General features: G+C 53.0%; 2 protein-coding genes and 1 long non-coding RNA gene across 7 annotated transcripts in view; 2 read left to right on the plus strand and 1 right to left on the minus strand.

The window, feature by feature from the left end:
* The window catches only part of NUP85 (nucleoporin 85), a 29,886-nt gene extending 18,777 nt beyond the window's left edge, over window positions 1-11,109 (plus strand). For both annotated transcript variants that reach the window (XM_045985560.1, XM_045985559.1), the window contains exons 11-19: window positions 250-356; window positions 6,407-6,490; window positions 6,591-6,656; window positions 6,859-7,010; window positions 7,747-7,864; window positions 7,969-8,069; window positions 9,441-9,592; window positions 9,985-10,086; window positions 10,456-11,109. In XM_045985560.1, coding sequence (XP_045841516.1) covers window positions 250-356; window positions 6,407-6,490; window positions 6,591-6,656; window positions 6,859-7,010; window positions 7,747-7,864; window positions 7,969-8,069; window positions 9,441-9,592; window positions 9,985-10,086; window positions 10,456-10,554 — 981 coding nt within the window. In that variant the 3' untranslated portion in view covers window positions 10,555-11,109. The remainder of the gene's footprint in view (window positions 1-249; window positions 357-6,406; window positions 6,491-6,590; window positions 6,657-6,858; window positions 7,011-7,746; window positions 7,865-7,968; window positions 8,070-9,440; window positions 9,593-9,984; window positions 10,087-10,455) is intronic.
* A 141-nt stretch (window positions 11,110-11,250) lies between these two features.
* GGA3 (golgi associated, gamma adaptin ear containing, ARF binding protein 3) lies at window positions 11,251-26,599 on the minus strand. 4 transcript variants are annotated; one of them, XM_045985557.1, is made up of 17 exons: window positions 26,485-26,599; window positions 20,434-20,518; window positions 20,236-20,311; window positions 18,755-18,853; window positions 17,964-18,087; window positions 17,619-17,722; window positions 17,398-17,478; window positions 16,707-16,844; window positions 16,091-16,172; window positions 15,869-15,985; window positions 15,337-15,579; window positions 14,856-14,926; window positions 14,284-14,597; window positions 13,836-14,059; window positions 13,358-13,527; window positions 13,097-13,207; window positions 11,251-12,689 (listed from the first exon to the last, which is right to left on the minus strand). In XM_045985557.1, exons 1-17 carry the CDS (start codon window positions 26,522-26,524, stop codon window positions 12,579-12,581), a joined length of 2,190 nt encoding a protein of 729 aa, XP_045841513.1. In that variant the 5' UTR covers window positions 26,525-26,599; the 3' UTR covers window positions 11,251-12,578. The 4 variants fall into 4 exon arrangements, 3 of the variants coding, with proteins under 3 accessions (XP_045841513.1, XP_045841512.1, XP_045841514.1); XM_045985556.1 differs by having other exon boundaries at window positions 14,284-14,600; XR_006815942.1 differs by lacking the exon at window positions 11,251-12,689 and having other exon boundaries at window positions 13,358-13,462; window positions 14,284-14,600.
* LOC123929652 lies at window positions 17,467-18,324 on the plus strand. Its single transcript, XR_006815943.1, has 3 exons — window positions 17,467-17,607; window positions 17,793-17,951; window positions 18,085-18,324. It is a non-coding gene; the product is annotated as an uncharacterized LOC123929652 (long non-coding RNA).
* Window positions 26,600-26,643: the final 44 nt, after the last annotated feature.

Here is a 26,643-nt window from a genome sequence, read left to right on the forward strand (position 1 = left end):
AGGGTCTTTCCTTTGCCCCTCCCTCCTCCTTTTAAGTTTATTTTTTTAGTAATCTCTGCCCCCAAAACGGGGCTCAGACTCATGACTCTAGAGATCCGGAGTCGCACGTTCTTCCAGCTGAGCCCTTCCTTTGGCCCTTTTTGAAGGACCCCGTCGCCCTTCTCCAGGGTTCCCTACACAGCAGTCCTGCCTGTCCCCTTGAGTCTCTGCTTCCATCTGGGAATTGAGTGGGTCACCAACTTTCCACAGTCCAGCCTTGACCTGTTTTTGGGAGGTGAGAGCAGCCCAGAACCCCTGGACAACATCCTGTTGGCAGCCTTTGAGTTTGACATCCACCAAGTGATCAAGGAGTGCAGGTAGGACCTGCCGCGTCACCTCCTTTTCTGTCTCTACGTGTGCAGTTCAGTGAGGCCAAGTGAAGTCAGTGTTGTGCAGCTGGGACCACTATCTTTTCTTAGAACGTCTTGTTCCTTCTTTTTTTTTTTTAAGATTTTATTTATTTGACAGAGGTCACAAGTAGGCATCGAGGCAGGCAGAGAGAGAGGAGGAAGCAGGCTCCCTGCGGAGCAGAGAGCTCGACACAGGGCTCGATCCCAGGACCCTGGTATCATGACCTGAGCCGAAGGCAGAGGCTTTAATCCACTGAGCCACCCAGGCATCCCGGTCTTGTTCCTTCTTACTGGTGTCTTTTTTTTTTTAAAGATTTTGTTTATTTATTTGACACACAGAGAAATCACAAGTAGCAGAGAGGCAGGCGGGGGGCGGGAAAGCAGGCTCTCCGCCAAGCAGAGAGCCCGATGCGGGGCTCAATCCCAGGACCCTGAGATCATGACCCGGGCCAAAGGCAGAGGCTTAACCCACTGAGCCACCCAGGTGCCCCTCTTACTGGTGTCTTAACTTGCTTCCCACACACATCCTCCCCTCCTGAGCCACATGGATGTAGATAATGGCTTCTTTCTGGACAAGCTTGGGGACCTTCCTGAGGTATTATGTTTACTGTATTTGTAACAGTTTTCAGGGATGTTTACTTGAACAGCATTGTAGTAAATTACTTTGATATTTAAAATCCAGAAAAAGCCAGCAAGCCTATTTCTTGGAACCTGATGGTTATGCAGACTGCCTTAAGGGAGCGCACTTCTCAGTAGCCTCACTGTCTAGTGAGCCATGAGCTGCTGAACCAGCAGGCTCCTGGCTGAGTCTGTTTAGAGCTACCCCCTCCTCATAAGGGTGTCTTGTCAGTGCATTGACGCTTCAGCAAGGTGAGAAAGGGAGTGCCAGACATAACGATCAAAGGTACAGCTTGTCGGGAATTTTCGTATGTAGTAAGTCGGACGTCATTTTGTGACCCTTCTTGTGCAGCCTGGACACGTGGGTATTGCATTGAAGACCCCCAGCAGACGACTGTTGGGAACTACAGCAGACGACCTTGCTCAGTATCAAATTCACTGACCTCCACCAGATCTTTTTCAGTAGATCTGGGCAATGGGAAGGGATTCCCCTCCTGCTATGCTCCTCCTGTTTGAGCTAGAAGAAAGTTGGAGCTTGAAGAAAGTGGTGCTAGATTTGGAGGAAGAAAACTAGGTTTTGTGTCCATATTCTTTTCACAGACGTGTAGCTGGAGCTGGCAGATGACTTTCAGAATCCAGCTGTGGGGGGGCTATCTGCACGGAGTGGTTAATGGGAGTAACTTACAGAGGCGCGCACACACGTCATTATTTGGCTTTGTCATTGTCTCTGCCTGTAATTTGAAGTCATGGGCATTCCTAAATATATTGGCTGTTACCGGAGTGGGTTATTTCCACCAGGGCTTCCTTCATAAGCCACATCTCAATTTTTGGGAACAAATCAGATTTGAGCACAACCAGGAGGAAGGACAGTGAAAAGGGAAAGCACCCTGTTCTCTGCAGTGACAAAAGAAAAAAAGAGAGGGGTGCCAGTGGCGTGGCTTTCATGAATGCCACAGAAAATGGCCTCGCCCTCCTGCCAGTCACACATAAAGAAAGATCCCAGTTCGTTAGTCTGAACATCGATCTGTCCTGGCAAATAGGAAAGGGTCTAAAGTATGTCTGTTCCGTATAAACTTTGGAGCTAGGGTTTTTCTGATTAGGAAGCTACTCCCTACTCTGCTTTGAAGGTGGTACCGTAATGCAGGTTCTGCGACCTTATCTCGGGCGTTAGAGGAAAGCCTGAAGTATGAGAGACTGGCAGAGTTTTGGAAGTGTGCTCTCCTGGGTGGGGAAGGATTGGATTTTTGGTCTTGTGAGCACTTGGTTTCTCCTGAGTTATACCAGTCAGACCCAGGCTAGGTTCCTGGAAAGTGGTGAACATCTGGAGTTGGGCCCGGGGCTGGTGGTGTAGGGAAGTCTTGCTGCTTTGTTTGGGTGTGGTGTCAGCTGGGGTCGTGACTGCCCTGCAAAGGGGAATGAGGGGAATCCTTTCTAAAGGTGTTAAAAGGGAGAGGTTTTTGGGTTTTGTTTTTTTTTTTTTTTTTTTAAGATTTTACTTATTTGACAGAGCACAGGCAGAGGGAGAAGTAGGCTCCCCGTTGAGCTAGGAGCCCAATGTGGGGCTCCATCCCAGGACCCTGGGATCATGACCTGAGCCAAAGGCATATGCTTAACCGACTGAGCCACCTAAGTGCCCCCAAAAGAATCTTTTTTTTTTTTTTTTTAATATTTTATTTATTTGACAGAAATCACAACTAGGCAGAGAGGCAGGCAGAGAGAGAGGAGGAAGCAGGCTCCCCGTGGAGCAGAGAGCCCGATGCGGAGCTTGATCCCAGGACCCTGGGATCATGACCTGCGCCGAAGGCAGAGGCTTTAACCCACTGAGCCACCCAGGCGCCCCCCCAAAAGAATCTTTTTAAAGCAATGTTATATCCATTTTCTCTCTTTTTTTTTTTTTCTTAGAACAGTCCAGGTAGATAAACGATAAAATCACTTTTTCTAGATGAAGGGAACAGAGAGGTAGAGACTGACTGAAACTGTGGTCTCGAGTACCGTTTGTGGTACTTTTTGTTAAATCACTATCTAGTTAAGACCCTGCAATGGGTCCCAACATGGGGCTCCCTGCTCAGCGGGAAGCCTGCTTCTCCCTCTCCCTCTCTCCCTGCTTGTGTTCCCTCTCTCTCTGTCAAATATAGAAAATCTTAAAAACAAACAAACAAACAAAATCTTGAGCATGATAGGACTTTGTGTAGCTCATAATGAATTTATAGACCTCTTAGTATTTGAGGATGATTATAGAAATGCAGGTGTTTTGGAAAATTGGCAGAGATAATTTTTTTTTTTTTTTAAAGATTATCGAGAGGGTGAGCCAGAGTGAGAACACAAGCAGGGAGAGTGGCAGACCCCCCACTGAGCAGGGAGCCCATCATGGGGCTCGACCCCCTGATCCTGAGGTCATGACTTGAGCTAAAACCAAGAGTCAGACACCTGACTGAGCCACCCAGGCACCCCGGTTTTCTTTTACGTAATCTCTGTGCCTAATGTGGGGCTTGAACTCATGACCCTGAGATCAAGAGTCACATGCTCTGCCCGCTGAGCTAGCCAGGCGCCCCAGCACACATTTGTTTGAATGCCATAGATAAGGTTATTAATAACGTTTGAAAAAGCTATTCTTCAAAGTGAATGTTAGGAAGACCAACAGGGACATTCTGTAATGGTGAAATCCTGAAACATAGGGCGTATCTAAGGATCTGTAGCCCTACAAACAAGGCAGAAGTTTTAAACATTTGCCCAGTAATTCAGTGTAAACCAATCCCTGTTCTTTTTTTTTTTAAATATTTTATTTATTTGATAGAGAGAAATCACAACTAGGCAGAGAGGCAGGCAGTGAGAGAGGAGGAAGCAGGCTCCCCGCAGAGCAGAGAGCCCGATGTGGGGCTCGATCCCAGGACCCTGGGATCATGACCTGAGACGAAGGCAGAGGCTTTAACCCACTGAGCCACCCAGGTGCCCCATCCCTGTTCTTTTTTATTACGGAAGCAGAGTATTTTTACCTTAGTGCACAGGTGCACCTCAACACTGTTTGCGGATAGTCCGCTTCCACTTTACTTGTGCCTGATTTTGTTACAGAAAAGCAGTCGTTAAAGATCAGGTCGTGGGCTCAGGGTCCTGGGATCGAGCCCCGCATCGGGCTCTCTGGTCAGCGGGGAGTCTGCTTCCCCCTCTCTCTGCCTGCCTCTCTGCCTACTTGTGATCTCTCTCTCTGTCAAATACACATATAAAATCTTTAAAAAAAAAAAACTTGGGGCGCCTGGGTGGCTCAGTGGGTTAAGCCTCTGCCTTCGGCTCAGGTCATGATCTCAGGGTCCTGGGATCGAGCCCCACATCGGGCTCTCTGCTCAACAGAGAGCCTGCTTCCTCCTCTCTCTTTATCTCTGCCTCTCTGCCTACTTGTGATCTCTCTCTGCCAAATAAATAAATAAAAATCTTTAAAAAAAAAAAAACTTCCCTTACCCAAGATTTTAAAAACTAGTCGAATATTCGGATACTTGGGTGGTGCAGTCAGTTAGGTGTCCGACTCCTGGTTTCAGCTCTCGGGGTCTTGAGATCAGGCTCTGCAGAGGGTTCTGTGCTCAGCAGGGAATCTGCTTGAGAGTCTCTTCCTGCCCCCCACCCCCACCTCGGTCTTCTCACGCTCTCGCTCTCTCTCTAAATAAATCTTCAAAAAAAATAGTCAAGGATTGGGATGCTGGGTAGCCCAGTTGGTTAAGTGTCTGCCTCCATCTCAGGTCATGATCTCAGGGTCCTGGGATTGGCTCCTGCATCAGGCTCCTAGCTCAGTGGGGAGCCTGCTTCTCCCTTTGCCTCTTCCTGCCACTCCCCCTGGTTGTGCTTTTTCTGACAAAATCTTAAAAAAAAAAAAAAAAAGTGTCCTACGTATATAGTCATATTCATAAAGTAAGTATACTAATTAAAAGGTATATAAGAAACATTAACAGCGAAGCCAGATGCAAGTAAAGATACTCTTCTGAATTCCATGTTTTGTTTTTTAAGATTTTTTTAAGTTTTTTTTTTTTTAAACATATTTATTTGACAGAGAGAAATCACAACTAGGCAGAGAGGCAGGCAGAGAGAGGGGAGGAAGCAGGCTCCCTGCGGGGCAGAGAGCCCGATGCGGGACTCGATCCCAGGACCCTGGGATCATGACCCGAGCCGAAGGCAGAGGCTTTAACCCACTGAGCCACCCAGGCGCCCCTGTTTTTTTAAGATTTTTTATTTATTTGTTGAGAGAGCAGAAGTACGGAGAGCTGTAGGCAGAGCAGGTAACGGGAGAAGCAGGCTCCCTGCTGAGCAAGGAGCCCGATGTAGGACTCGATCCCAGGACCCTGGGACCACAACCCGAGCCAAAGACAGATGCCTAACCAACTAAGCCACCCAGGTGTCTCTCTTTTCTTTTTTTTTAAAGATTTTATTTTATTTATTTGACAGAGAGTTCACAAGTAGGCAGAGAGGCAGGCGGAGAGAGAGGAGGAAGCAGGCTCCCTGCGGAGCAGAGAGCCCGATGTGGGGCTCCATCCCAGGACCCTGAGATCATGACCTGAGCCGAAGGCAGCGGCTTAATCCACTGAGCCACCCAGGCGCCCCTCTCTTTTCTTTTTTTAAGATCTCATTTATTTTTGAGAGAATGACAGAGATAGCAAGAGAAAGCACAAGCAGGGAGGAGAGGGAGAAACAGGCTCCCTGCCAGTGCGGGGCTTGATCCCAGGACCTCGGGATCGTGACCTGAGCCAGAGGCAGGTTCTTAACTGCCTGAGCCACCCAGGCAGCCCTGAATTCCATGTGTCATCAAGCACCGGACAAGCATCAAGTACTGGACAAATGTTTAAAAACACTTTTAGTGTTTTCCTTTTTTTTAATTGCTGTATAGTTGACATGTTAGGTTCAGGTTTACAACATTTGACAGTTCTGTGGATTACAAACTGCCGTGACCACATAAAGTTGTATTATTGTCTGTGGTCCCTAGGCTGTACTTCTCACCTGCATGACTTGCTCATTTTGTAACTAGAAGTTTGTACGTCTTCACCTCGTTCTCCCATCCCCCCACCTCCCTCCCTGTGGCAACCACCAGTTTGTTCTGTTTATGTCTGTTCCTTTTTATTCTTTTTCTTACACATTTTTCTGTATCCATATTCTCTGCATCTGATTGGATCCTTGAATTTTACTTTCACTGTGAGTCTCCAGAGATCTCGGTTGGTGGCGGCCGCTTAGGGTTGACCATCCTAGGTGTCCGCTGTCAGTCCCCACATAGCGCCGAGAAGTTTCTATGTGCTTCCAGACAGATTTCCACTTGTCACGGCCCCTCCCATCCTTTTACGGAAGGGATGTGTGGGGTCCCTGCTTACCTGGGCCACACTCTGTCACCCTGTCTCTCCTCCTTGCCCTGGCGTTTGGACCCGCAGCATCGCACTGAGCAACTGGTGGTTCGTGGCCCATCTGACAGACCTGCTGGACCACTGCAAGCTCCTCCAGTCGCACAACCTCTAGTAAGTGTGTGGCCGCCGTGCGGCCCTCGGGGAGGGGCTGCGGGAGGGCCCTGAATGCACCAGGCCAGGGGTTTTGGTCTCCTGTTATGTTTTATTCCAGCTTCGGATCTAACATGAGAGAGTTCCTCCTGCTGGAATATGCTTCGGGACTGTTTGCTCATCACAGGTAGGAAGGCCCAAGGGTGTGAGGTGGCAGCACGGTGTTTCTCAGCATGCACGTGCCCCCGGATCTTGGACCGTGTTCTTGCCCGTCTGACTCCCTGAAGGTTACAGGGGTTCAGGGGAGAAGCCATCTTGGTACCGTCCCCAAGCTGCGGGGCAGCACATGGGCTCACCGGGCTCTCATGTCTGTCCTCGGACCGTTGCAGCCTGTGGCAGCTGGGAGTGGATTACTTTGACTACTGCCCTGAGCTCGGCCGAGTTTCCTTGGAGCTGCACATTGAACGCATCCCCCTGAGCACGGAGCAGAAAGCCCTTAAGGTGCTGCGGATATGTGAGCAGCGGCAGATGACCGAGCAAGGTGAGCCCGCCCTGCCCCTCGCGTACTTTCTGCTCATGCTGCACCGGCCAGACTATTTATTGGGGTCAATAAATAAGCCAGAACAGGAAAATTACTGAGGAAGGACAAACAACTAGGGATCCATCAGGACTTGTAAGCAATGGAACACACTGCCTTTTAAAAAGATCCTGACCCACTTCTCTCTCCTGCTTACTCTGAGAAGGTCAGGACTGGGTCAACTTGTAATTCACTTCTCCCAGGTGGGTTGCTGTTGCTAGCTAAGGCTAAGGGAAAGCAGGACCAGAGGCAGCTCAGGAAGAGCGCAGAAAGAAAGCAGTGATATTTGCTTGAGTTGCGTTGAGTGGTTAAAAACCCAAGTTGTTCTTTCCAGAGGCATTTGCTTGCTTATGACCATCTCTGAAAGCATACAGCCATTCAGGACCCAAAGGATGTTTTTGGCACCTGGACAGATCATGAAGGAGCTGATCTATGGGAGCCATAAAAATCTTTTTGCCATCCTCGAAATCAAGCCCACTCATAACGCCAATCCTGCTGGGGTGGGTCATGGTGTTGTTAAAGCCAGGAGACATTTATAAATCCCAGAATCCCCCGTGTTGCCAGACAAGTTGTATTTGGAGCCTGTGGAGAGGCTGCAGAAAACTCAGAGGAGGTGGGACGCCTGCTCCTACCTGGCGGAGTTCAGGAATGGCCTGATTGGCAGGGTGAAAAGTTTATCTTTTCTCTTTTCCCTGCAAAGTTCGCAGCATTTGTAAGATCTTAGCCATGAACGCTGTCCGCAACAATCGCCTGGGCTCTGCCCTGTCTTGGAGCATCCGAGCCAAAGATGCTGCCTTTGCCACGCTGGTGTCAGACAGGTGGGTTCAACCGCTCCTGGCTTTCTAGGGACTGTCCAGGAAGTTGGGAGGCTGAGGAAGGGGCCCTGGGACCACTGCTCAGACCTCTGGGCCTGGCCTTGCAGGTTCCTCAAAGATTACTGTGAGCGAGGCTCCTTTTCTGACCTGGATCTCATTGACAACCTAGGGCCGGCCATGATGCTCAGTGATCGACTGACCTTCTTGGGTGAGTCTCTGGACTCTGTGCCTGGGACCTTTGGCATAGTGGTGGGTTGTGCAGATGGGAGGGACTGATCTAGGCTTCTCCAGTGTTCCTTCCTGTTGAGCCCAAACTCATAGAACCATGTATGCCTGACTCTGCAAAGCATATTTTCTGACATTTCCCAGTTATGTCCAACTTAAAAGTCTGAAAGTAGTATAAGGACTAAGGAACTCCCATGCACACTTTCTCCAAATGCACCATTTAAAAAAAAATTTTTTTTTTTTTAAATTTTATTTATGTATTGGAGACAGCATGAGCGAGAGAAGAGTGAGCAGTAATGGGGGGCAGGAAGGGCAGCGGGAGAGGGAGAAGCAGGTTTCTGGCTGAGCTGGGAGCCCCGTGCAGAGCTCCATGAGGGGCTAAAGCCCAGGACCCTGGGAACACTAGCTGAGCCACCCAGGTGCCCCATTCACGCAGGTTCTTGGGGACAATCTGAAAGTAAGTTGGAGACTTTGTTTCTCTAAGAACAAGAACATCCTCTTAGAGAACCAGCTGCCTGAATGCCCTGCTCTTATCAAATCTGTGGTCCCAGCGGTGGCTTTTTGTTGTTGTTGTTAAAGATTTTATTTATTTGACAGAGAGACAGATCACAAGCAGCCAGAGAGGCAGGCAGAGAGAGGGGGAAGCAGGGAGCCGATGTGGGGCTCAATCCCAGGACCCTGAGATCATGACCTGAGCCAAAAGCAGAGGCTTAACCCACTGATTCCCCCTGGGCGCCCCCCAGCGGTGACTTTTATTCATTCACGAATTCAGTTTTCCTCTCTAGTGTCTTTGCCTCTCTTGATCCTTCTTTACCTTGACATTTTTGTTTTTTGTTTTGTTTTGTTTTTAAAGATTTTATTTATTTATTTGACAGACAGAGATCACAAGTAGGCAGAGAGGCAGGCAGAGAGAGAGGAAGGGAAACAGGCTCCCTGCTGAGCAGAGAGCGGGACGCAGGGCTTGATCCCAGGACCCTGATATCATGACCTGAGCCGAAGGCAGAGGCTTTAACCCACTGAGCCACCCAGGCGCCCCTACCTTGACATTTCTGAAGAGTCTGTTCTGCTCCCTTGAAGAATGTCCTCAGTTTGGATTTATCTCGTGTTTCCTCATGATCAGATTGAGACTTAGGTGTTCTTCACTCTGTTGTCATCTGGGTCTCTTGTTTCGTTTGATGGTTACATTCTCCCAGGTTTGGCTCTTTGGAGTCCCTTCAAAATATGTGTTTTTCAGTCCCATTGGTCTCACTGGTCCATGAGTTTGGAGACAGTTCTGGAAGGATCTCCCTGCTCTGGAGCCTGGGATCTTCTTGTTTTGGACCAGAGGTGAACTAGTGCTCTGTTTTCTCACTAGGAAAGTACCGCGAGTTCCACCGATTTTATGGGGAGAAGCGTCTTACTGATGCGGCTTCTCTTCTCCTGTCACTGATGACTTCCCAGATTGCCCCACGGTCTTTCTGGGTAATACTACTGATAGATGCCTTGCCCCTTTTGGAAGAGAAAGAGGTACCGTTTGAATGATTTTCTTCTCTGTCTTACAGTCTCTGACTGTGCTTCCTTCCTTAGCTGTTGCAGACGCACCTCTGTACATCCTCTCCCAAGCAGGGCCCTGCACGTGCGGGTGGATTCCCGCATAATGCCCACTCTGGAAAGCCAGTATCTGCACAAGAAAAGCTACTTAATTTGAAAGGAGGCCGCTGTCTACTGACAGTATTCAGCTTAGGGCCCTGACAAGAAGGGCTGGGAGTGAGCATAGGGGCTCTCTGTCCTCCCAGGGCTGCATATCCGCTCCTGGAGGGCACGCACAGAAGCCCATCTCTGAACCTGGGCACGTGCCCAAACCAGTGGAACCCTTGGCTGGGGAGCAGCTAAGCAAAGCAATCTCTCCTCTCTCTTAGGTGGTCTTTTCAGCAGAGCAAACATACGAGTTGATGAGATGTCTAGAGGACTTCGCCTCAAGAAGGCCAGTGTGGAGGGAGCCTGGTGTTCAGCGAATCCAGGTTATTTTAGCTTTCCTATTGTTGACTCCATAATGGCAGCGAGAAAAGGCTTCTTCTATTTTGGACTCCCCTGCTTTCCTCTAGAAACGCTGGCCCCTCATAGACTTGTGCTTCTTGAGTTACCGCTTACCCTGTAATTAACACACCAACTTCCTTTAGGAGGAAGCGGGGTTTCTGGGCGTTCTCATCTCCACTTTTCTGGCACTCAGTCACAGTGGGCCTTTGCCTGCAGTTCTGTCAGCAACTTGCTGGAAGCTCCTACTAAATGTCAAATGCCCTTGGTCTGCCGTTAGGTCAGATAGAGCCTTGCAGAGCTTTAAAGAAGGGACACTTCCTGCCGTGTCTCATGCTGGCTGCCTTTGTTTTCAGGAGGACGTCGAGAACACCAAGTTGGAAATGCTGAGACTTGCTCTTGCACGCAATCTTGGCCGTGCCATTATAAAGGAAGGCTCTCTGGAAGGCTCCTGAGACCACCTGAGAGCGGCTTCAACGTGGCATCTCTGTATGGCAATGTATATACATTTTTGAAAGAATAAATTTCCTCCCCCCTAATAGAAGGGAAGTTCTTAAGCGTCCAGCTGGGGAGTTCTCGCTGCCTCTACTGTGAACCTGAGGTGGTAGAAGCTGAGAAGGTGCTGCTGCTTGGATGGAACTGATTTCTATCTCCCAAGAGAAAAAGCCACTCCCGGCAGTTAGGATGGGGAGTCCAGTGCTCTCCTTCCTACTAGAAGCTCAAGCAAGGTGGTGAGTGTTTATGCTTCAGGAATCCAGCCTTTACAATCAACTGTAACATTTATCCTTTCGTTTAGAAAAGGTCCAGGAACCTGTACTTTCATCAGCTAAAGCGTCAGGTGATGCCAGCCTATTTGTCTGGATTTGGAATTCGTAAGTGGCACTTCCCACAGTGGCGAGGATGGCGTCTGTATCCGGAGTCCAGGAAGGGCAGAAAAGGTTTTATTTAACATGCAGCAGAACAAGGGCAGCAGATTGGTATATTGTATACAGCCGTTTGTCACAAAGCAGTGACCTCAGTAGTAACACTCAGTTAATTTTGATGTCTAAAGCTTATTATAAAGGTGTATTTCCATATAGTAATTCCACAAACCTTCCCAGGACTGCAAGCAGCTGGTCTCTGGAAAGCTCTTGGATTTCTTCCGTCAGTAGTGAAACTGATACACTTTTGATCTGTCCTAATGAAGCAGTGAAACCTGCTTGCTAAGATGGAGGGGAAGGGACATAGTAAGGAAACCTGGCACAGTGCCGGGAGGGATAAGGGAGTGTGGTCTGTGCCACCTGTCCCCAGAGATGGCTCTGTGCCATCCAGCTGAGCTCAGGCGAGCGGTGTGCTCTTTCCGCAGCTGGTGATCCTCACTGGCCTGTTGCCCGGTGAGGCCTAGAGTCCCTGGCCCGGTTGTACCTGGTGTATGGAGCAAGCGGGCCAAGCGTTTTGGAGCCGAGCATGTGGAAATAGGGTCTAGTGACTCGATTCCAGCATGGTCCCTAATCTCACCACCTCCAGTCCCCGTATCTCGCTGGCAGCTGGGGACAGTCAAGGTTCCTGGGCAGCAGGTACGGAGAGAAGTCTAGTGCAAGCTGCCTGAGGCCTCCAGTTCCCAAACATATGCCACACCACAGGTCGTCTGGTGGGAAGAGGGGGGGCCCAAGCAGGAGGACACAGGGTGATGGGAGTTGTTCTCCCCTTCAGAGACTCGAAGGGCGGAAGAGCAGTTTATTTCATGCCAAGCAAGAGGTAGTGAGTAGGATGGCCTGTTCCCAAGGCAGGAGGCACACTTCCAGAGAAGGGGAAATACTGCTTCTTTTCCATTTTCTTCTGTGTCCCTAGTTTTGACTGTCACAAGGCCAAGTTCTGTTTCTGACAGGCTAATTCCCCATTGTACTGAGATGTCCATAGGACACGGCCTGCCACCACCAGACACAAGCACACAAGCCATCACCCAGTGGCTGCTCCAGGATGCTGCTGCCCACGGAGGCAGAGCCGGAGATGCCAACTTATGCAATGCCCAGGGCTGTTGAGGACGGAGCTTTGCCTGCCTCCCTGGAGTCTGCCAGCAGGGGAAGCACAGAGTAGTGATGTGGGGCTGAGGCCTCTAAGGGCGTGAAGATGTCCTTGAGGGAGAGCCCTGAGTCTCTTAGGGACCTCCCCCCTTACAGCATCAGGATGCCAGCATGAGGGGGAAAGCCTGCTCCCGCCAGGGCCATAGTGTGGAGTCTGGGGCCACTCCCCACCCCTGACAGTACATGGCCACTTCAAGTCACACAGGTAGACAAAAATCAGGTCCTTTTAGGGGGCCAAGGGAGAGAGCATCACAGCAGCAGCCCGGCTCCAAGCAGCGATGCCCAGGGCCCCTGCTCCATATCCAAGCTCCAAGCGCTGTATCCAGGATGTGGAGGATGACTGGAGCAGGGAGCCCTCCCTCCCGTCTCACAGCAGCCTGCCTGGCTTCAGTGTGATGACAGAAAGTCCTCCGGGGTCATAGGTTACCCCACTGCTCCACGGGGGGGAACTGGTCCACCTCGCCCACCTCCGTGCTCAGCTGCTCTCCCAGGGCAAAAGTCAGCCTGTACCGAAGCCTCGCCTTCTCCTGTGAGGGACAGAAGATGTTAAGACAGGACCTGAGGGGGGCGCCTGGGTGGCTCAGTGGTTTAAGCCGCTGCCTTCGGCTCAGGTCATGATCTCGGGGTCCTGGGATCGAGTCCCACATCGGGCTCTCTACTCAGCAGGGAGCCTGCTTCCCTCTCACTCTCTGCCTGCCTCTCTGCCTACTTGTGATCTCTGTCAAATAAATAAAATCTTTAAAAAAAAAAAAAAGACAGGACCTGAGGGCCCTTTCCCAGCCACTCCTCCCACCTTGTCCTCATTCAGCCAGTTCAACCCCGGGCGGGGGAGGGACACGGCGAGTGCTGCCGAATCAGGGCACTTCAAAAGCGGGGGCTGAGGGCCTGATGGGGGGCGGTGGTAGCTTCAGGCCGGAGCCAGGTTCTAGCTCACCTTCAGTGGATTGGCCAGCAGCATGACCTGGGTGATGGCTGCAGGGGGCTGGATGGGGCTGAATGGAGACAGCTCTGTCCCAGAGGGCGGCTGTAATTTCACCTTCATCGACTGAAGAGAAAGAGAAGCTCTTCTGAAGAGCACGGCAGGTGCCCCCTGAGCAGGAGCCCACTAGAATCCCAAAGGACACATGCTGCTGCCCACTGGGCTCGGGGTCCCTCAACACAGTGGGGTTCCAGAGGCCCCAGGAAGCCGGGGTACCTTTGGCACGGCGGCCTGTAGCACGATGCTCTTGATAGGCAAGGGAGCGGTATTCAGCATGGACACCACCACCACGAGCACGTCAGGCCGTCCAGGCGGACACTCCTTGGCAAAGTGGAAGAGGATGCGGAAGCCGTTTTTATCATAGGCTGTCACCGGAAGGGCGCTGCCTGTAAGCAGAGACCAGGTGGGTGTGGAAGGAGAAACCCCACAGTGCCCTGAGGGGAGGGTGTGTGGTCGGGCCTGGGCTCAACCCCTGGCCAGCAAGCTCCCTGGAACAATCAGCCAGAATCCCCCCGAGAGGGTACAGTGGGAACAAGCAGAGGCTGAGACAGCAGGAAAACCAGTCACATCTGGCTCTAGGAGATGGGGGGGGGGGGGTGGTGTCGGCAAGGAGAGCCTGGGCCCACCCCTCTCCCCAATCACTGCAAGCGGTGGGCCCCGCCTCCCCCTCCCACCCCAAGCTTCCCACACCTACTTGGCTTGATAGATTCCAGGGGGACGTGGACACTGGCCAGGGAGAGCTCTGGGCCCTTCATGGGGCTGCCGTGGGACTGGAAGGCAGGCGGCTGGAAGAGAGGGCTGCCAGGCCCTGGGGAGAAGGGGAGGAGAGGCCTAGCAGTGGTGCTGGTAGGGATCAGAGGGGAGGTGGTAGCCCCAGGAAAGAAGATGGAAGAGACAGGTTTCACCAGGCCTGAGGTCCTGAGAGGCAGGAAGGAGGACAAGGCAAGTCAGAGACCAGGGGCAGCTGTGGGGCCAACCCTCACTTGTCCTCCAGGGCACACGGTGGTTCTTTCCACCCCCACCCATTTCCAGAGTCCAGCCAGTAGACCCAGAAGGAACATCCCTGGACCCTCCGGAGCTGCTTTCCAGTTCTGCCAAGTCCAGGCCCAGCCCCCCCGACCCCCACATATCCCAGTCATTACGCTCTGGTCTCTTCAAGAAGATGGTCAAGGGCATCTAGCTGGTGCAGGCTGCTATCCCCCAAAGCGGAGCCATGGTACCCGAGGGCTGTGGACTCAGCCTTTGGGGCCGGAGCCAGTCCAGTCGGGAACAAGAAGGAGCCTGCTTTGGGAGCAGGAACGCTGGCTGGGACCCCAGGAGCTGGGAAGGGAGGAGGCATCGGGGCCTGGGAGCTGCCTGTGGAGGGCGCTGAGGCTGGGACAAGAGGCCCGTCTGAGGGGCTGCAGGAAGCACTCCCAGGCTTGGGGCTGCAGAAGTCCAGGTCCGGCTGCTCGTTCTGCTATAGGAGAAGAAAGTGTGTGTGAGCTCAGGGCAGGCAGGGAGGGCTGTTGCAGTTGGTGGGTTTAGGGTCTCCAGCTGGGGGCCCTACTAGGACCCCACTGGACTAGCAGCCCCCTGAAGGGCTCGGGCCTGCCCTTATGGGATCAGCGTTCTCCAGCGCAGCTGGGGCTGTGCCGCAGCCAACCACAGCGGAGGATGAGCTGGGAAAGAGGACGTCTGTGGAACCGGCTGAGTATTTTGGTGCTGTCCCTACCTGGAACAGGGACCACTGGCTGTTTCCAGCTGACTCTTTGGGAGGAGCAGTGGGGGCTGGGTCAGCAAGGCCTGGAAACAAAAGAAGACAAAGGTGAAGGGGCTCTGGCCCAGGGGTAGCCCCATTCACCCCTGAAGAGTAACATGATAAAAGTCGCTGACAAAAGGGTGACAGGTGGGGACAAGGTATTTTTCCAGGTAGCCTCCAGAGGGAGAGGGATGCTCTTCAGTCCTTTCATCCAGTGGGGGAGGCCTCCAGGGGAGAGGGGACGAAGCAAGACTGTGCACCACGTCCATTCTGGAGCTTGTGCACACGCTGTCCTGCAGGCCTGAGTGCACTGAACTTGACCCTCCTTACACCTGAAGTCCCCTTCCCTGCCCCTGCTAAGTACATGAGGCATTCCCGATTCTTCCCAATTCCACACACCCTTGGCTCTGCTGAGCCCACCGGAAGCCCTTCACAGCCTGCCTCCGGGACGCACCCAAGCAGAGCAGCTCCTCGTCCAGCAGGCAGAGGGCGTTGCTTGTGCCGTTGGGTCCCGTCGCGGCTTCAGCCTGGCTGGATGGGTGGCTGCGCCCAGGACCCGAGGTCTGGGGGGGCGGAGGGAGGATAGGGATGCCAGAGGCCGGTGGGGCAGGGGCTGGGGCCAACGCGGAGGATGAACTGCTTGGTGTGTCCAACTCAGCCAGGTCGATGAGTGCGCCCTGGTTCCTAGAGTGGTTTCCTGGAGGGGTGGGAGGAAGGGGACACGAATGATTGGGGGCCACTCTAGGGGCTGCACAGCAGGAAGCGAACCCTGACTGCAGCCTCCAGCCTAACTACTACTGAAGAAAAGCAAGCACAGAAAACCCTATCCACAGCTCCTGGCCCCTGGGGAGCTGGAGGAGCACCTGGAAGGGCTTAGAGTGCCCTTGGGCCACGCGGGATGACATGCGGGTCACGTACTCATGGCTGGCTGGTGGGGCCTGGGGCTGGTCTGGATGGGTCCAAAATGGGGCACTAGAACATTTTACCTTCTGCGTCTGGCATGGCCGAGTCGGCTATCTCACCATTGATAACCTGCCCTTCAACAACTGTTTTGTAAGAGTTGATGACCCGGGAGAGGTTGTCACTGGCCTGGAGGATGTCCCCTAGAGCAGAAAGAGGTACTTCTCACTCTTGGCCATGACACTCCCCACACCTCCCTGGCCAAATCCAAATTCCTAGTCATCCTTGTCAGCTATTCCTTGACTCACCCAAACTATTGTCATTGTCCTCTGTCTCACTGGCTAGTTTGAATAATGTCCGCCTCTTACTCTCACACCGATCAAACAGCTCCTGAAAGAATCCCAGACCTTCAAGTGAGCTACAGGGTCCCCTGGCAATGACCTAATCCAGTGTCCACGTCCAGAAAGTCAAGGGCTCCTCTACTGCCACGGTCAGTCCCTGGTCACGGGGCTCTGAGGACGCCTTTTCCTGCTGCCAGCTTCCACCGTGCCGTGTCACCTACGATATCTGCTTAGAACCAGGGGAAATAGGTCCTTTCCTGTCCCTGAGGCCGGCATTATGGCTCAGAATTCCGAGTACAGAACCAAGGCCTAAGGTGCAGCATCAGAGACATGTGATGGGTGTCTCTGCCCAAATGTTGCTGAGGCAGAAGGCGCGGCAGAGAGAAGTGAGCCCCAGGGGCGGGTCCGCAGAGCCCCCCGGACTCGGGTGTACCCACAGCTCTTCTGAGTAGGTTAGCCACAGCGTGTGTAAAGGCGCCACCCCCAAACCTGGTGGCTGTGCTGATCAAGGAACAGCAGGGCTGGTACTGGGCACAGGCTGGCTCGCTTTCCCGGAGCGCGGCCATCCCGGGGAGGCGCCTACCTTCATGAGCTCTTTATCGGCCTCCGAAGAGTCCTCTTTGCTGTAATGAAGCAGCATCTCATTGAGCAGCTTTACGTTGTTATTAACCTCCTCTAAAGTGTGCAGACGCTTGGTCACCTTCTGGATCCGCGCCTCATCCTACAGCAAAGATGATCAAGGAGAAAAAGCTTAACCAGACTCATCCCACTGCCCCGGACGCCCCACAGCAAGGATCGCACCAGAGAACACGAGCAAAAGCTGGTCCCAGTGGAAGCTCCTTTTATTTGTTTGTTTGTTTGTTTGTTTGTTTTGACAGACAGAGATCACAAGCAGGCAGAGAGGCAGGCAGAGAGAGGAGGAAGCAGGCTCCCCGCTGAGCAGAGAGCCCGATGTGGGGCTCGATCCCAGGACCCTGGGATCATGACCTGAGCCGAAGGCAGAGGCTTTAACCCACTGAGCCACCCAGGCGCCCCTGGAAGCTCCTTTTAATGCACAGTTCTTGGGAACCATTAAGGCCTCAGTCCCAACCTAGTTTTTCTTTTAAAATAATGGCCGCCCCCAGCCCTCAACTGCCCCCCTCCGTGCGTGCTCCTCTAATGCGTTCTACCCCCCAAGCTCCAGGGCGCCTCCCGCTCTCCGGCCTCACGCTGGGGGAAGGGACTCTTGCTCTGCGGTCGCGGGTTCCTCCATCCCAAGACCCTGGGCCACTTACTTCCTTCACCATGGACTTGATGAGCTTGTTGGCCTCCTGTAGGTCATCTGGGTTCTTGCTTTTCAACAACTTGGCTAAAAGCTGGAAGAGGAGGTACCAAAGGGCAAGGGAAAGGTAGCGCCCCACCTGGAGAGACCACGGCGGAACCGGAGCTCCCACAGCACCGAGCGAGCCTCCCTCCCTCCCCATCTGAGGATGCTATCGGCTGGGGTGAGCTTTACCTTGGATTTCTCCTCATCATCAAAAACAGGATTCTTGGGGCGAGGTGGTGGAGACGGGATCAGCGTCCTGTCCACAGGGATCAGTGGGTCCGACTGCACGATGCCTGACAGGAGCACAAGGCGGGCAGAGTGCTGGCTCACACTGGGGTCATTCTGATGCCTTTTCTCACACAGCAAGGCAAGGACCATGCCTGGGATGAAGGCCTGCCAGGGGTCAGCCCATCAAACCGCAGCTGAGCCCTTCTCGGCCTCAGGAGGAAGAAAGGGCTGGCGCCACCCCTCATTCTTCCTGGCCTTAGCCAGCCTTTGGGGCTGCTTCAAGGCTGAGGGAAGGTAAGCACATACCCTGTCTCTTCAGCATGTGGTAAGCATCCTTGATCTTGGTTTCTTCCGGCAGGGCCAACGTCCAGCTGTAAAGCAGCTCGATAACCTTGGTCTTCACTTTCTCGGACACCCTGTCCCCTAGGTACTAAGAGGCAAAAGGAAATGGGAAAACCTCACAACTGCCGTCCGGAGGCAGGAAGCGTGGGAATGAGAGGTTGCCAGTCCGCTCCAGTCTTCAGGCCTACCCAGACCAGCACGTGTTAGGTGTGTGTGTGACACAGTGCGGGGAGGGGAGGGAAGCGCCCGTGACAAAGCGGTCTCAGGGATCCAGTCTGCTGGGGCAGGGAGCCGGGAGCCCGCCACTGCGTTTCCACGCACAATCTCCTAGAAACAATAGCATTTTATCTCAAAGGAATTAATGAGAATGTCTTAAGTATGAAAAACTGCTCCCTGTGCTTTAAGTGGTGCCCAGAGCAAAAGCCACACCAGTGCGCCACAGAAGCTGAGAAGCAGAGCCTAACTCCGCGAGACGGACCCAAGTGACCACCGACCCCAGGAGCCCTCCCCGCCCACAGGCACGTGCACCTGCTGCCGCATCGCCTCTCACAACCGGGCCCCGAGTCCAGCAGAGGGCCGCCCGCCCCCGTGGCCTCCTGGCCCCTGTGCTGCCCTCAGGGCCTAGTCCCCAAGGCCCGGACACGGCCAGCTCTCTAAAGACAGCTCTGTGGAGAGGCGGTTGCACCAGGAAGCCAGGGAGTTGGGGGCGGGGGGACGCAAAGGAGTTCGTGAATGAGGACGCGGCCCCGACTGACCTTTGGAGAGACGACTTTGATTAACTCATTCAAAAACCGGAACTTTCCCACTTCGTTATGGAATCTCCTCCCGCAGTTCTTCATGCACGCCTCCAGCACCTGCGGCCACAGGACGGGGCTCAGCGCCGGCGGCCTGCGTGGTCGCAGCTGGCGCTCAGCCAGGCCCTGCGCGCAGATCGCCGGACGATTCCACTGAGGAAGGAGCGGATCAGGACGGCGGTGTCCACAGCCCCCGGGAAGGTCAGGGTGACAGGATTACGGACACCTCCTGTCCCTCCAACCGCAAACCTCTTCTGCGGAAGCTGAACGAGAACTGAAGTAAGAGATACCGAGACCCAGACACCAAGACCGTGCCTGTCTGTCCTGGGAGCTGCGGGCCTGCAAGACTGCGCCCTGAGTTTAGAGAGGGAACGAGGCCCAGAGGTACAAAGTCTCTCTGACTCAGGGTCTGCGGCGCCTTCTACCGGCTGACGGGCGTCGTGCGGTGGGAGAGGATGCCGAAACGGAGTTCGTTTTTGATGATGTGATCTTTTCCCTCCTCCCGCTCCCACTGATTTCCCTCCTGGGGCACCCGAAACTGCCTTGTGCTTTCTGTGCTGCCCGCGGCTCTGCGGCTGGAGTTCGTGCCGAGGCGCGCTCCACCGTGTTCCCTTCCTTGGCTTGCAACTCTGTCAAGCTGGGTTTTTCAGCCACGCCACTACTGACGCTACGTGACGTCCTTCTTTGCGTGGGAGCCTGTCCTGTGCGTTAGAAGACGTCTAGCGACATCCCTGGTCTCTACCCGCTAGGTGCTAGCAGCACCCCATGAGGTGACAACCCAGTGTCTCCGGACACTGCCCAATGTCCCCTGGGGAGCAAACGCACCCCTGGCTGAGAACCACAGGCCTTCGCTCTACAGCGAAAACAGGTGCGCACGTGCGCCAGCCAGAAGCCCAGAGTCCTTTCCTTCTCAACGTCTTTTCCCACGGCCCGAATGAAGCCAGGGGACAGCCCCGGGGGTCCTGTGAACGTGGTTTGCTCTGAATCCTCTAACTAAGACCTGCCGGCTGGTGTGATGCCTTGAGTGGGAACGAGCATTACTGGAGCTACGGAACGAGTCACACCCGCCGGCCTCTTCTTTAGGTTGCCAACTCCTTAAACAGCAGGACAGGTCTGTCAGCATCTCCGCGAGGAGCCACCAGGGAGCTCCGCCCTGGGCTCAGGGCCCCGGCCTCTGGCTCCCGCCCACAGTCACTCGGCCTCTCCCACTGGACCAGCCGCCGGGCCCGCAGTGACCGCACCCCGGGCCTCTCTGCAGCCTCGGTGCCTCACACAAGGGCACACACATTTGTGGCGTAGTTTATGGAACACGTTCCGGACATTAGTATCAAGAACTTTCAGCTGCCATAGGACGTGAGCCCTGAAAACCTCTGAGAGCCCAGTGGGTGCACGAGGAAAGGCCTGGGCTCATGAAAATCCACGGTCAGAGCGAAAGGACCTACCGTCAGCGCCTGGACTGCCTCCCATTCCTGCGGAGACTGGATCTTATGGGCCAGCAGTCGGACGGCGATCTGCGGCCTGCAAGGAAGCAGACCACGCTTTCAGGCACTAAGCCCGGGGCTACGCGCCCGGCCCTCCTTGGCCAGTGTGGACTTCTCCAGCAACTCTCCCGCTTGCCCCGCAATTCCCTGGAGACTCACCCTTCAAGCTCTTTGTTGATCTGATCACAGAAGCCAATTATGTATTCCCAGTCCTCCTGGCGGTTGGAAGGATTGGTGGCCTTATCTTGGGACAGAGCAAAGTGGAGAACAATTGTTATCAAGAGCAAGGAGGACATAATGGAGGGTTTTTTTAGGCACTGATATGCAGCTGAGTTTGTTTCTGGGGTGCCTGGGTGGCTCAGTCCTTAAGCGTCTGCCTTTGGCTCAGGTCATGATTCCAGGCTCCTGGGATGGAGCCCCACATCGGGCTCCCTGCTCAGCAGGAAGCCTGCTTCTCCCTCTCCCACCCCCACTACTGTGTGCCCTCCTTTTGATATGTCTGTCAAATAAATAAATAAAATCTTTTTTTAAAATATTTTATTTATTTGAAAGAGAGAAATCACAACAAGGCAGAGAGGCAGGCAGAGAGAGAGGAGGAAGCAGGCTCCCCGCGGAGCAGAGAGCCTGATGTGGGGCTCGATCCCAGGACCCTGGGATCATGACCTGAGCCGAAGGCAGAGGCTTTAACCCACTGAGTCACCCAGGCGCCCCTAAATAAATAAAATCTTAAAAAAATAAGTTTGTTTCTAAATTTCTTCTCTGATAGAGAACCCTCAACAGGTCTAGTATTTTGAAAGTCATAAATGAAAGGGAAAACAAATTCTCAGCCTTGTGAAGCTTAGAGTAGACCATAATCAAGAGAACAAATTACAGGGTCGCCTGGGTGGCACCTCCTGCATTCCATGTCTTTTTTAAAGTGCATTTAAAAAAAAAAATATTTATTTGAGAGAGAGAGAGAATGAGAGCATGAGAAGGGAGAGATCAGAGGGAGCAGCAGACCTCCTGCCGAGCAGGGAGCCCGATGTGGGACTTGATCCCAGGACTCCAGGATCATGACCTGAGCCAAAGGCAGTTGCTTAACCAACTGAGCCACCCAGGCGCCCCTAAACTGCCATTTTAAACTGAGCTAATATTTACCATGCCTCTACCAAGGACCAACCATTGTGCTATCTGTCCACGGGATTGCAGAAACAGAAACTGAACTTAAGTATTCAGCACCCTCAAGCTTGAATGGTGTTTTACGATTAAGGACAAAGGCAAGTGTTGGAGAGTTCTCAGAGGATCGTGGAGGGTTTAAAAGCCAGGAGCTTAGTGTCAAGTCTCTTAGCATCTGGTGTGGGTCCTCCTTCCCCTGTTACCTCCAGAACCTGTGCTAAGGAGGACACCCCCCACCACCACCCAGGGTGGGTAACCGTGTTCCCATCTCTGATTCACATCTTGGGAATCTGCCTCTTCCAGAAAGCACCCTCAAGCTGTGTGCTAAATTTAGGGCTACAGGTTCAGAAGACAAATGGGAGGCTGAAGGCGTATATCCTTTTTAAATATCCACGCTCCGGCAGCTGTCCCGCAGCGCCAAAAGCAGAGCCACGGAACCCTGGAAAAGCCCCTCCACACAAATGGCATCGTCAGAAGTTCCTGAATTCTGATTTCTCATGACTGTTTTCTTAACTTCCTTTTTCCTGACATCAAAAATCACTAGCTCCATGAACAGATCCTAACAAGGGCTCCCAGCGTACCCCCCTCCCTTCCCCTCCCCTCCCCCCACCCCCATGGGGCTCTGAAGCACAACAAAGCAGCAGACGCCACCCTGCGGCAGAGGGAAGGCCTGCAGTGTTTCCGCTCCGCCTTCGAGAAGATTCGGACTGTTTGGTTCCTATTTGGAGGAAAAGGAAAGTATCTGTCCTCAATCTTGAAAAGAGAATTAACAGGCCCTTTAAAATGTCAAGCTAGAGGGCGCCTGGGTGGCTCAGTGGATTAAGCAGCTGCCTTCGGCTCGGGTCATGATCTCAGGGTCCTGGGATCGAGCCCCGCATCAGGCTCTCTGCTCCACGGGGAGCCTGCTTCCTCCTCTCTCTCTCTGCCTGCCTCTCTGCTTACTTGTGATCTCTCGCTCTGTCAAATAAATAAATAAAATCTTTAAATAAAATAAAATAAAATGTCAAGCTAGGAGGGAAGCAAGGTTAATTCTATCAAGAGTGGCTCTTTGGGCGCCTGGGTGGCTCAGTGGGTCGAGCCTCTGCCTTTGGCTCAGGTCATGATCTCAGGGTCCTGGGATCGAGTCCCGCATCAGGCTCTCTGCTCAGCAGGGAGCCTGCTTCCCCCCCTCTCTCTGCCTACTTGTGATCTCTGTCTGTCAAATAAATAAATAAATAAATAAATAAAAAGAACGGCTCTTTATTGCCACAGTGACCTATAAGCTATCACGTTCCAGAGGCTCCATGTTTCTCCCATTGGTCGACAGATACCTTCTCAGGTGCTGGTGATTTCGTTACCAATCCCTACCTTGCTTAAAGTTCCCACATGACATCAAGAAGCTACGAAACTAAGAAGGTCTGAGAGGCCCCACCTTTCCCGTTGCTGCTCTTATTATTTTGAGAAGAGTCACATACCCCAGGCTGTAAGACAAAAATCACACACTCTCGCCTGCACTGTTCGCGACCCGAAAGCAAGGTACGGAGGACGGCGTGGACGCGGCTGCCCCCACACCCACCCAGGCAGCGGGCGCTCACCCAGCGCGCTCCCCCAGGCCCGAGTCTGGGATGTGCCCACTTCTTTGTACTTGTGCTCAACTTCCCTGGAGCCCCACCTCCTTTCACCTCGAGAGACTTTCCTACTGCAACTCTGCGGCGAGCTCTCTGCCCACACGTGGGCACAAAGAGCCCTGGTTTCAGCAATGGCCAGTCCGAGTTCTGAGTATCTCCTCCAACTCTCCAGCTCACAAGCAGCCTTAGGAAGGGGAGGAAAGTTCTGGGGATAATTCTGGGTAACCCGATCCCTTCAATTGCCCATTGCCTCCCCTCTGCAGCCGCACACAACTTTCCACCCACTCGACAGGCTCCATCACCTGGCAGAGAGGTGTTACCATCGCCTCCCCTGCAAGCCCCACCTTCTAGAACTGGCTCTAGGCTCTACTGACTCAAGGTTTCTATTTTCAGGTCTCTCCTAAAAGCCTTGTTTTCTTGTGTGTCTGTGCCTCCAGATTCCGGGCTCTCATTTTCAGCTTGGTTCCATCAGGAGCCTTGACTGTAGGAGGGCCTTAAAAGGTCAAGCAGGGTTGGTTCCAGTAGGGCCAGCACTGGCTACCTAATCCCAACACGACTCAGACGTCCCGCAGATGACAGAGTCTATGTATCACATGACTTAGAGAGGAGCAGAGGCAACAACACAGGATGGAGAGGAAATCAAGAGGCAGCCTTTGGTGCTACGGTCTTGAATTAAGAGAGAGTTCATCGCCAAGTCTTTGTTGAGCACCTACAGAAAATTAACTACGCAGGTCAACTACCCTGTACGATACTACTCAGTCAGTCAATAATGGAACTAAAAGAAAACGAGTACACAGCGCACGAGGCCATGGTAGGCCATGGGACATACAGAGTCCAAGCCGCAGAGCCTGCCTTTGGGGCGCTATGCTCTTCTGGTGCTGCTCGTGTGAAGCAAACAGAGCGAAAGCCTAAGAGCGTAACTATATAACTCGGATCAAAATGAGTTTAAAAACAAACTCATTACTTCTCCTTCCTGACTTCCCCATTTCTACAAATGGTGCTGTCATTCAAAAGCTCGCTCTGCCCCCATGCCCAGGCATCCGGATTTGAACCCCCCATTGCTGACTCCTTCCTTCTCACCCACTTCCAGAAGCCCAGGGTCCTTTCCTTCTCAACGTCTTTTTAAATCTCTTCCTTTCTTACCCTGCGCTCACGCCTCCTTACTTCTTCACCTGCTTCCAGAACTTCTCTGCTCCTTGGCATCCTATACACCCCTATATTGATCCTCCTAAAAACATGGATTTCACCAGGTACAATAAGAATGGGGACCTGATAATTGTCGAAATTTAAACTTCTTGGGCTGGAATTCAAGCTTTTCCAGAATTTGGTTCTAACTTCCCAACTTTCTTTCCCACCACACTCCTACAGGAGCTCCCTGACGTCATCAAGAGACAGTCCGTGGCATGGAGAATCTAGGATGGGTCTTAAAGCATTTAGATGAGCAAAGGGGAAGAAGGCTTCTGGGGAACGAGAACAGAGAGTGCTGAGGGGGACAAGAACACCTGACTTACCACAGCGAGGAGACTCTCGGGAAGCCACAAAGAGGCAGCAGTGGAACGACCGGATTACCCAGAAGTGCTCTTCTGGGAGCAGAATGCAGAGTGGACGGAGGGGAGGTAGGGAGACACTTGAGGCACTGAGCCAGCTAAGGCTTCTATAATAAGTCTGGCAAACCATGGAGTGACAAGAACCTAGACTAAGATAGTGCTAAACCCCAAACACTGGTTCATTCAACTGATAACGTTCACTCCAGTAAGTCATAAGAACTGTGAAGGTGAACAACGGGTAAGAATGGAATCTTAAAAAGAAAAAAAAAGAAAAAAGAATGGAAAGAATCTTAACACCGCCCCTAATGTCACTTTAACTAATAGGAAAGATCAAAGGCCAGTCTCAGCTCCAGGGTCTACAGATCCCATCCCACTCTCCAACTCACCACTTCCACTCTCTCTCAAAAATAAGGCTGTCCTGGGGCACCTGGGTGGCTCAGTGGGTTAAAGCCTCTGCCTTCGGCTCAGGTCATGATCCCAGGGTTCTGCGATCGAGCCCTGCATCGGGCTCTCTGCTCTGCGGACAGACTGCTTCCTCCTCTATCTACCTGCCTCCCTGCCTAGTTGTGTTCTCTGTCTGTCAAATAAATAAATAAAATCTTAAAAAAAAAAAAAAAAAGCCTGTCCTTCTCCTATTTCAAAATATAACTCTAAACCTAGCCTATTAAACTCAGCTTAGGTCAAATTACTCCAACGTCCCCATTATTATCTATGAATCAAATCGATTCCAGCGTAGTTGTATCTGGTTGGATGGCACTGGGCAAGTGGTTTGATTACAGTCAGGGTGTCCCCTTTTTGCGAAATTGTGACAGTGATACCTACATCGCGAGGACCCTTGATGAATGAATTAAATGAATGTTTTTGGAGCACTCTGAGCTCCTTGGAGAACAGTTCCCCATACACGGAGGACTTTATGACCTGCCTGCAAATGCAGATTTTGCAAACATAACCTAGGTTCAACCTCCTGAAGGGGGTGGTTTCTTATTAAGAAAGGTCAGAAAAAAAAGGAAGAAAGGTCAGGCCATTGGAGGAAAGAGCCATCACCTCCAACAGCTCTGGATCTTGCACAAGGCCGTCTCCAGGCATCCTGTCTTAACACTCCGTCTAATTTGTCTTCACTTAAAGAGGCCTCCAGGGGCCTCTTCCAAGCCCGTAAGAAAGTTAATTTATTAACCCTTCAGCAGAGTACTGTGTGCTAACAAGGTCAACACGTATTTCCTTAATAGCAGTATGAATGAGCAATTAAAGCAATAGGCCGCCGTGACTCCGGCACTAGGCTGTGCTCCTCAGCTTTGCTCGGAATGTTACCTACAAATGACTAGCGAAGGTGTTCAAGTGTGTGTGTCCCCAACACGGACATCACCAAACCTTGGACACCGCAGGAAAAGGGTAGAGCTGTTCTTTATCCCTTTGTCCCTTTTTGGACTCTTCTACTTCAAACATTCTGCCTGCGCGAGGCGGCCACTTGTCAAATACAAGGTCGCAATTCTGAAGCTGTATATGCTCAGCGGCACCCACCGCTCCCGGAGTTTCGGCCCAAATCCTGAGGCACTGGGGCCCCGGAGTCACGGCGGCGCGCGGCCCCACCACAATCTCCCCCAACTCGCCGATGCCGTGTCAGCCGGAAGCACTTGGCCGCCGCTTCCCCGGAGCCCGCGGAGGCCCGGACCGGACCCGAGCTCACGCCACCGCGCGCAGAAGTGGGAGGCGGCGCCGGGCGGGGAAGGGGCGCCCTGCTGGGGAAGGGGCGTGATCACCGAACGCTCGCGGCCAGGGCGAGCCCAGGCGCGGGCTGCTAGGCGACGCCGCCGCGGGCCCCTGAGTGTGGAGGGGGGCGGAGTGGGGCGGAGTGGGGCGGGGAGGGGGCTCGAGGGCAGACAGAACCGGCCGCGGCTACTCACTCAGCCAGGACTCCAGGCTCTCTCCTTCCGCCTCCGCCATATTGCAGCCGCCCGGGCCGGCCCCGCGGCCTCAAACCTCGCGAGAACTTGTGAGAGAGGAGCCGGGGCGGGGCCTGCATGGGGGCCTGAGAGGAGAGAGCCGGCCTGCGTAGGGTCGCG

Source organism: Meles meles, chromosome 18 (assembly GCF_922984935.1).
Source record: "Meles meles chromosome 18, mMelMel3.1 paternal haplotype, whole genome shotgun sequence".
In the NCBI taxonomy this organism is placed as follows: domain Eukaryota; kingdom Metazoa; phylum Chordata; class Mammalia; order Carnivora; family Mustelidae; genus Meles; species Meles meles.

Bases quoted from the DNA above. Each gene is read 5' to 3' on its own strand.
- GGA3 (XM_045985556.1), bottom strand. From the start codon at position 26,524: ATGGCGGAGGCGGAAGGAGAGAGCCTGGAGTCCTGGCTGA. The intron at 18,088-18,754 runs GTCAGTCGGGGC...TTTGCCTCTTAG, and splicing joins TCAAAGTCGTCTCTCCAAAG to TACCTAGGGGACAGGGTGTC. The intron at 16,173-16,706 runs GTAGGCGCCTCC...GGATTCTTTCAG, and splicing joins CCGATAAAGAGCTCATGAAG to GAGCTGTTTGATCGGTGTGA.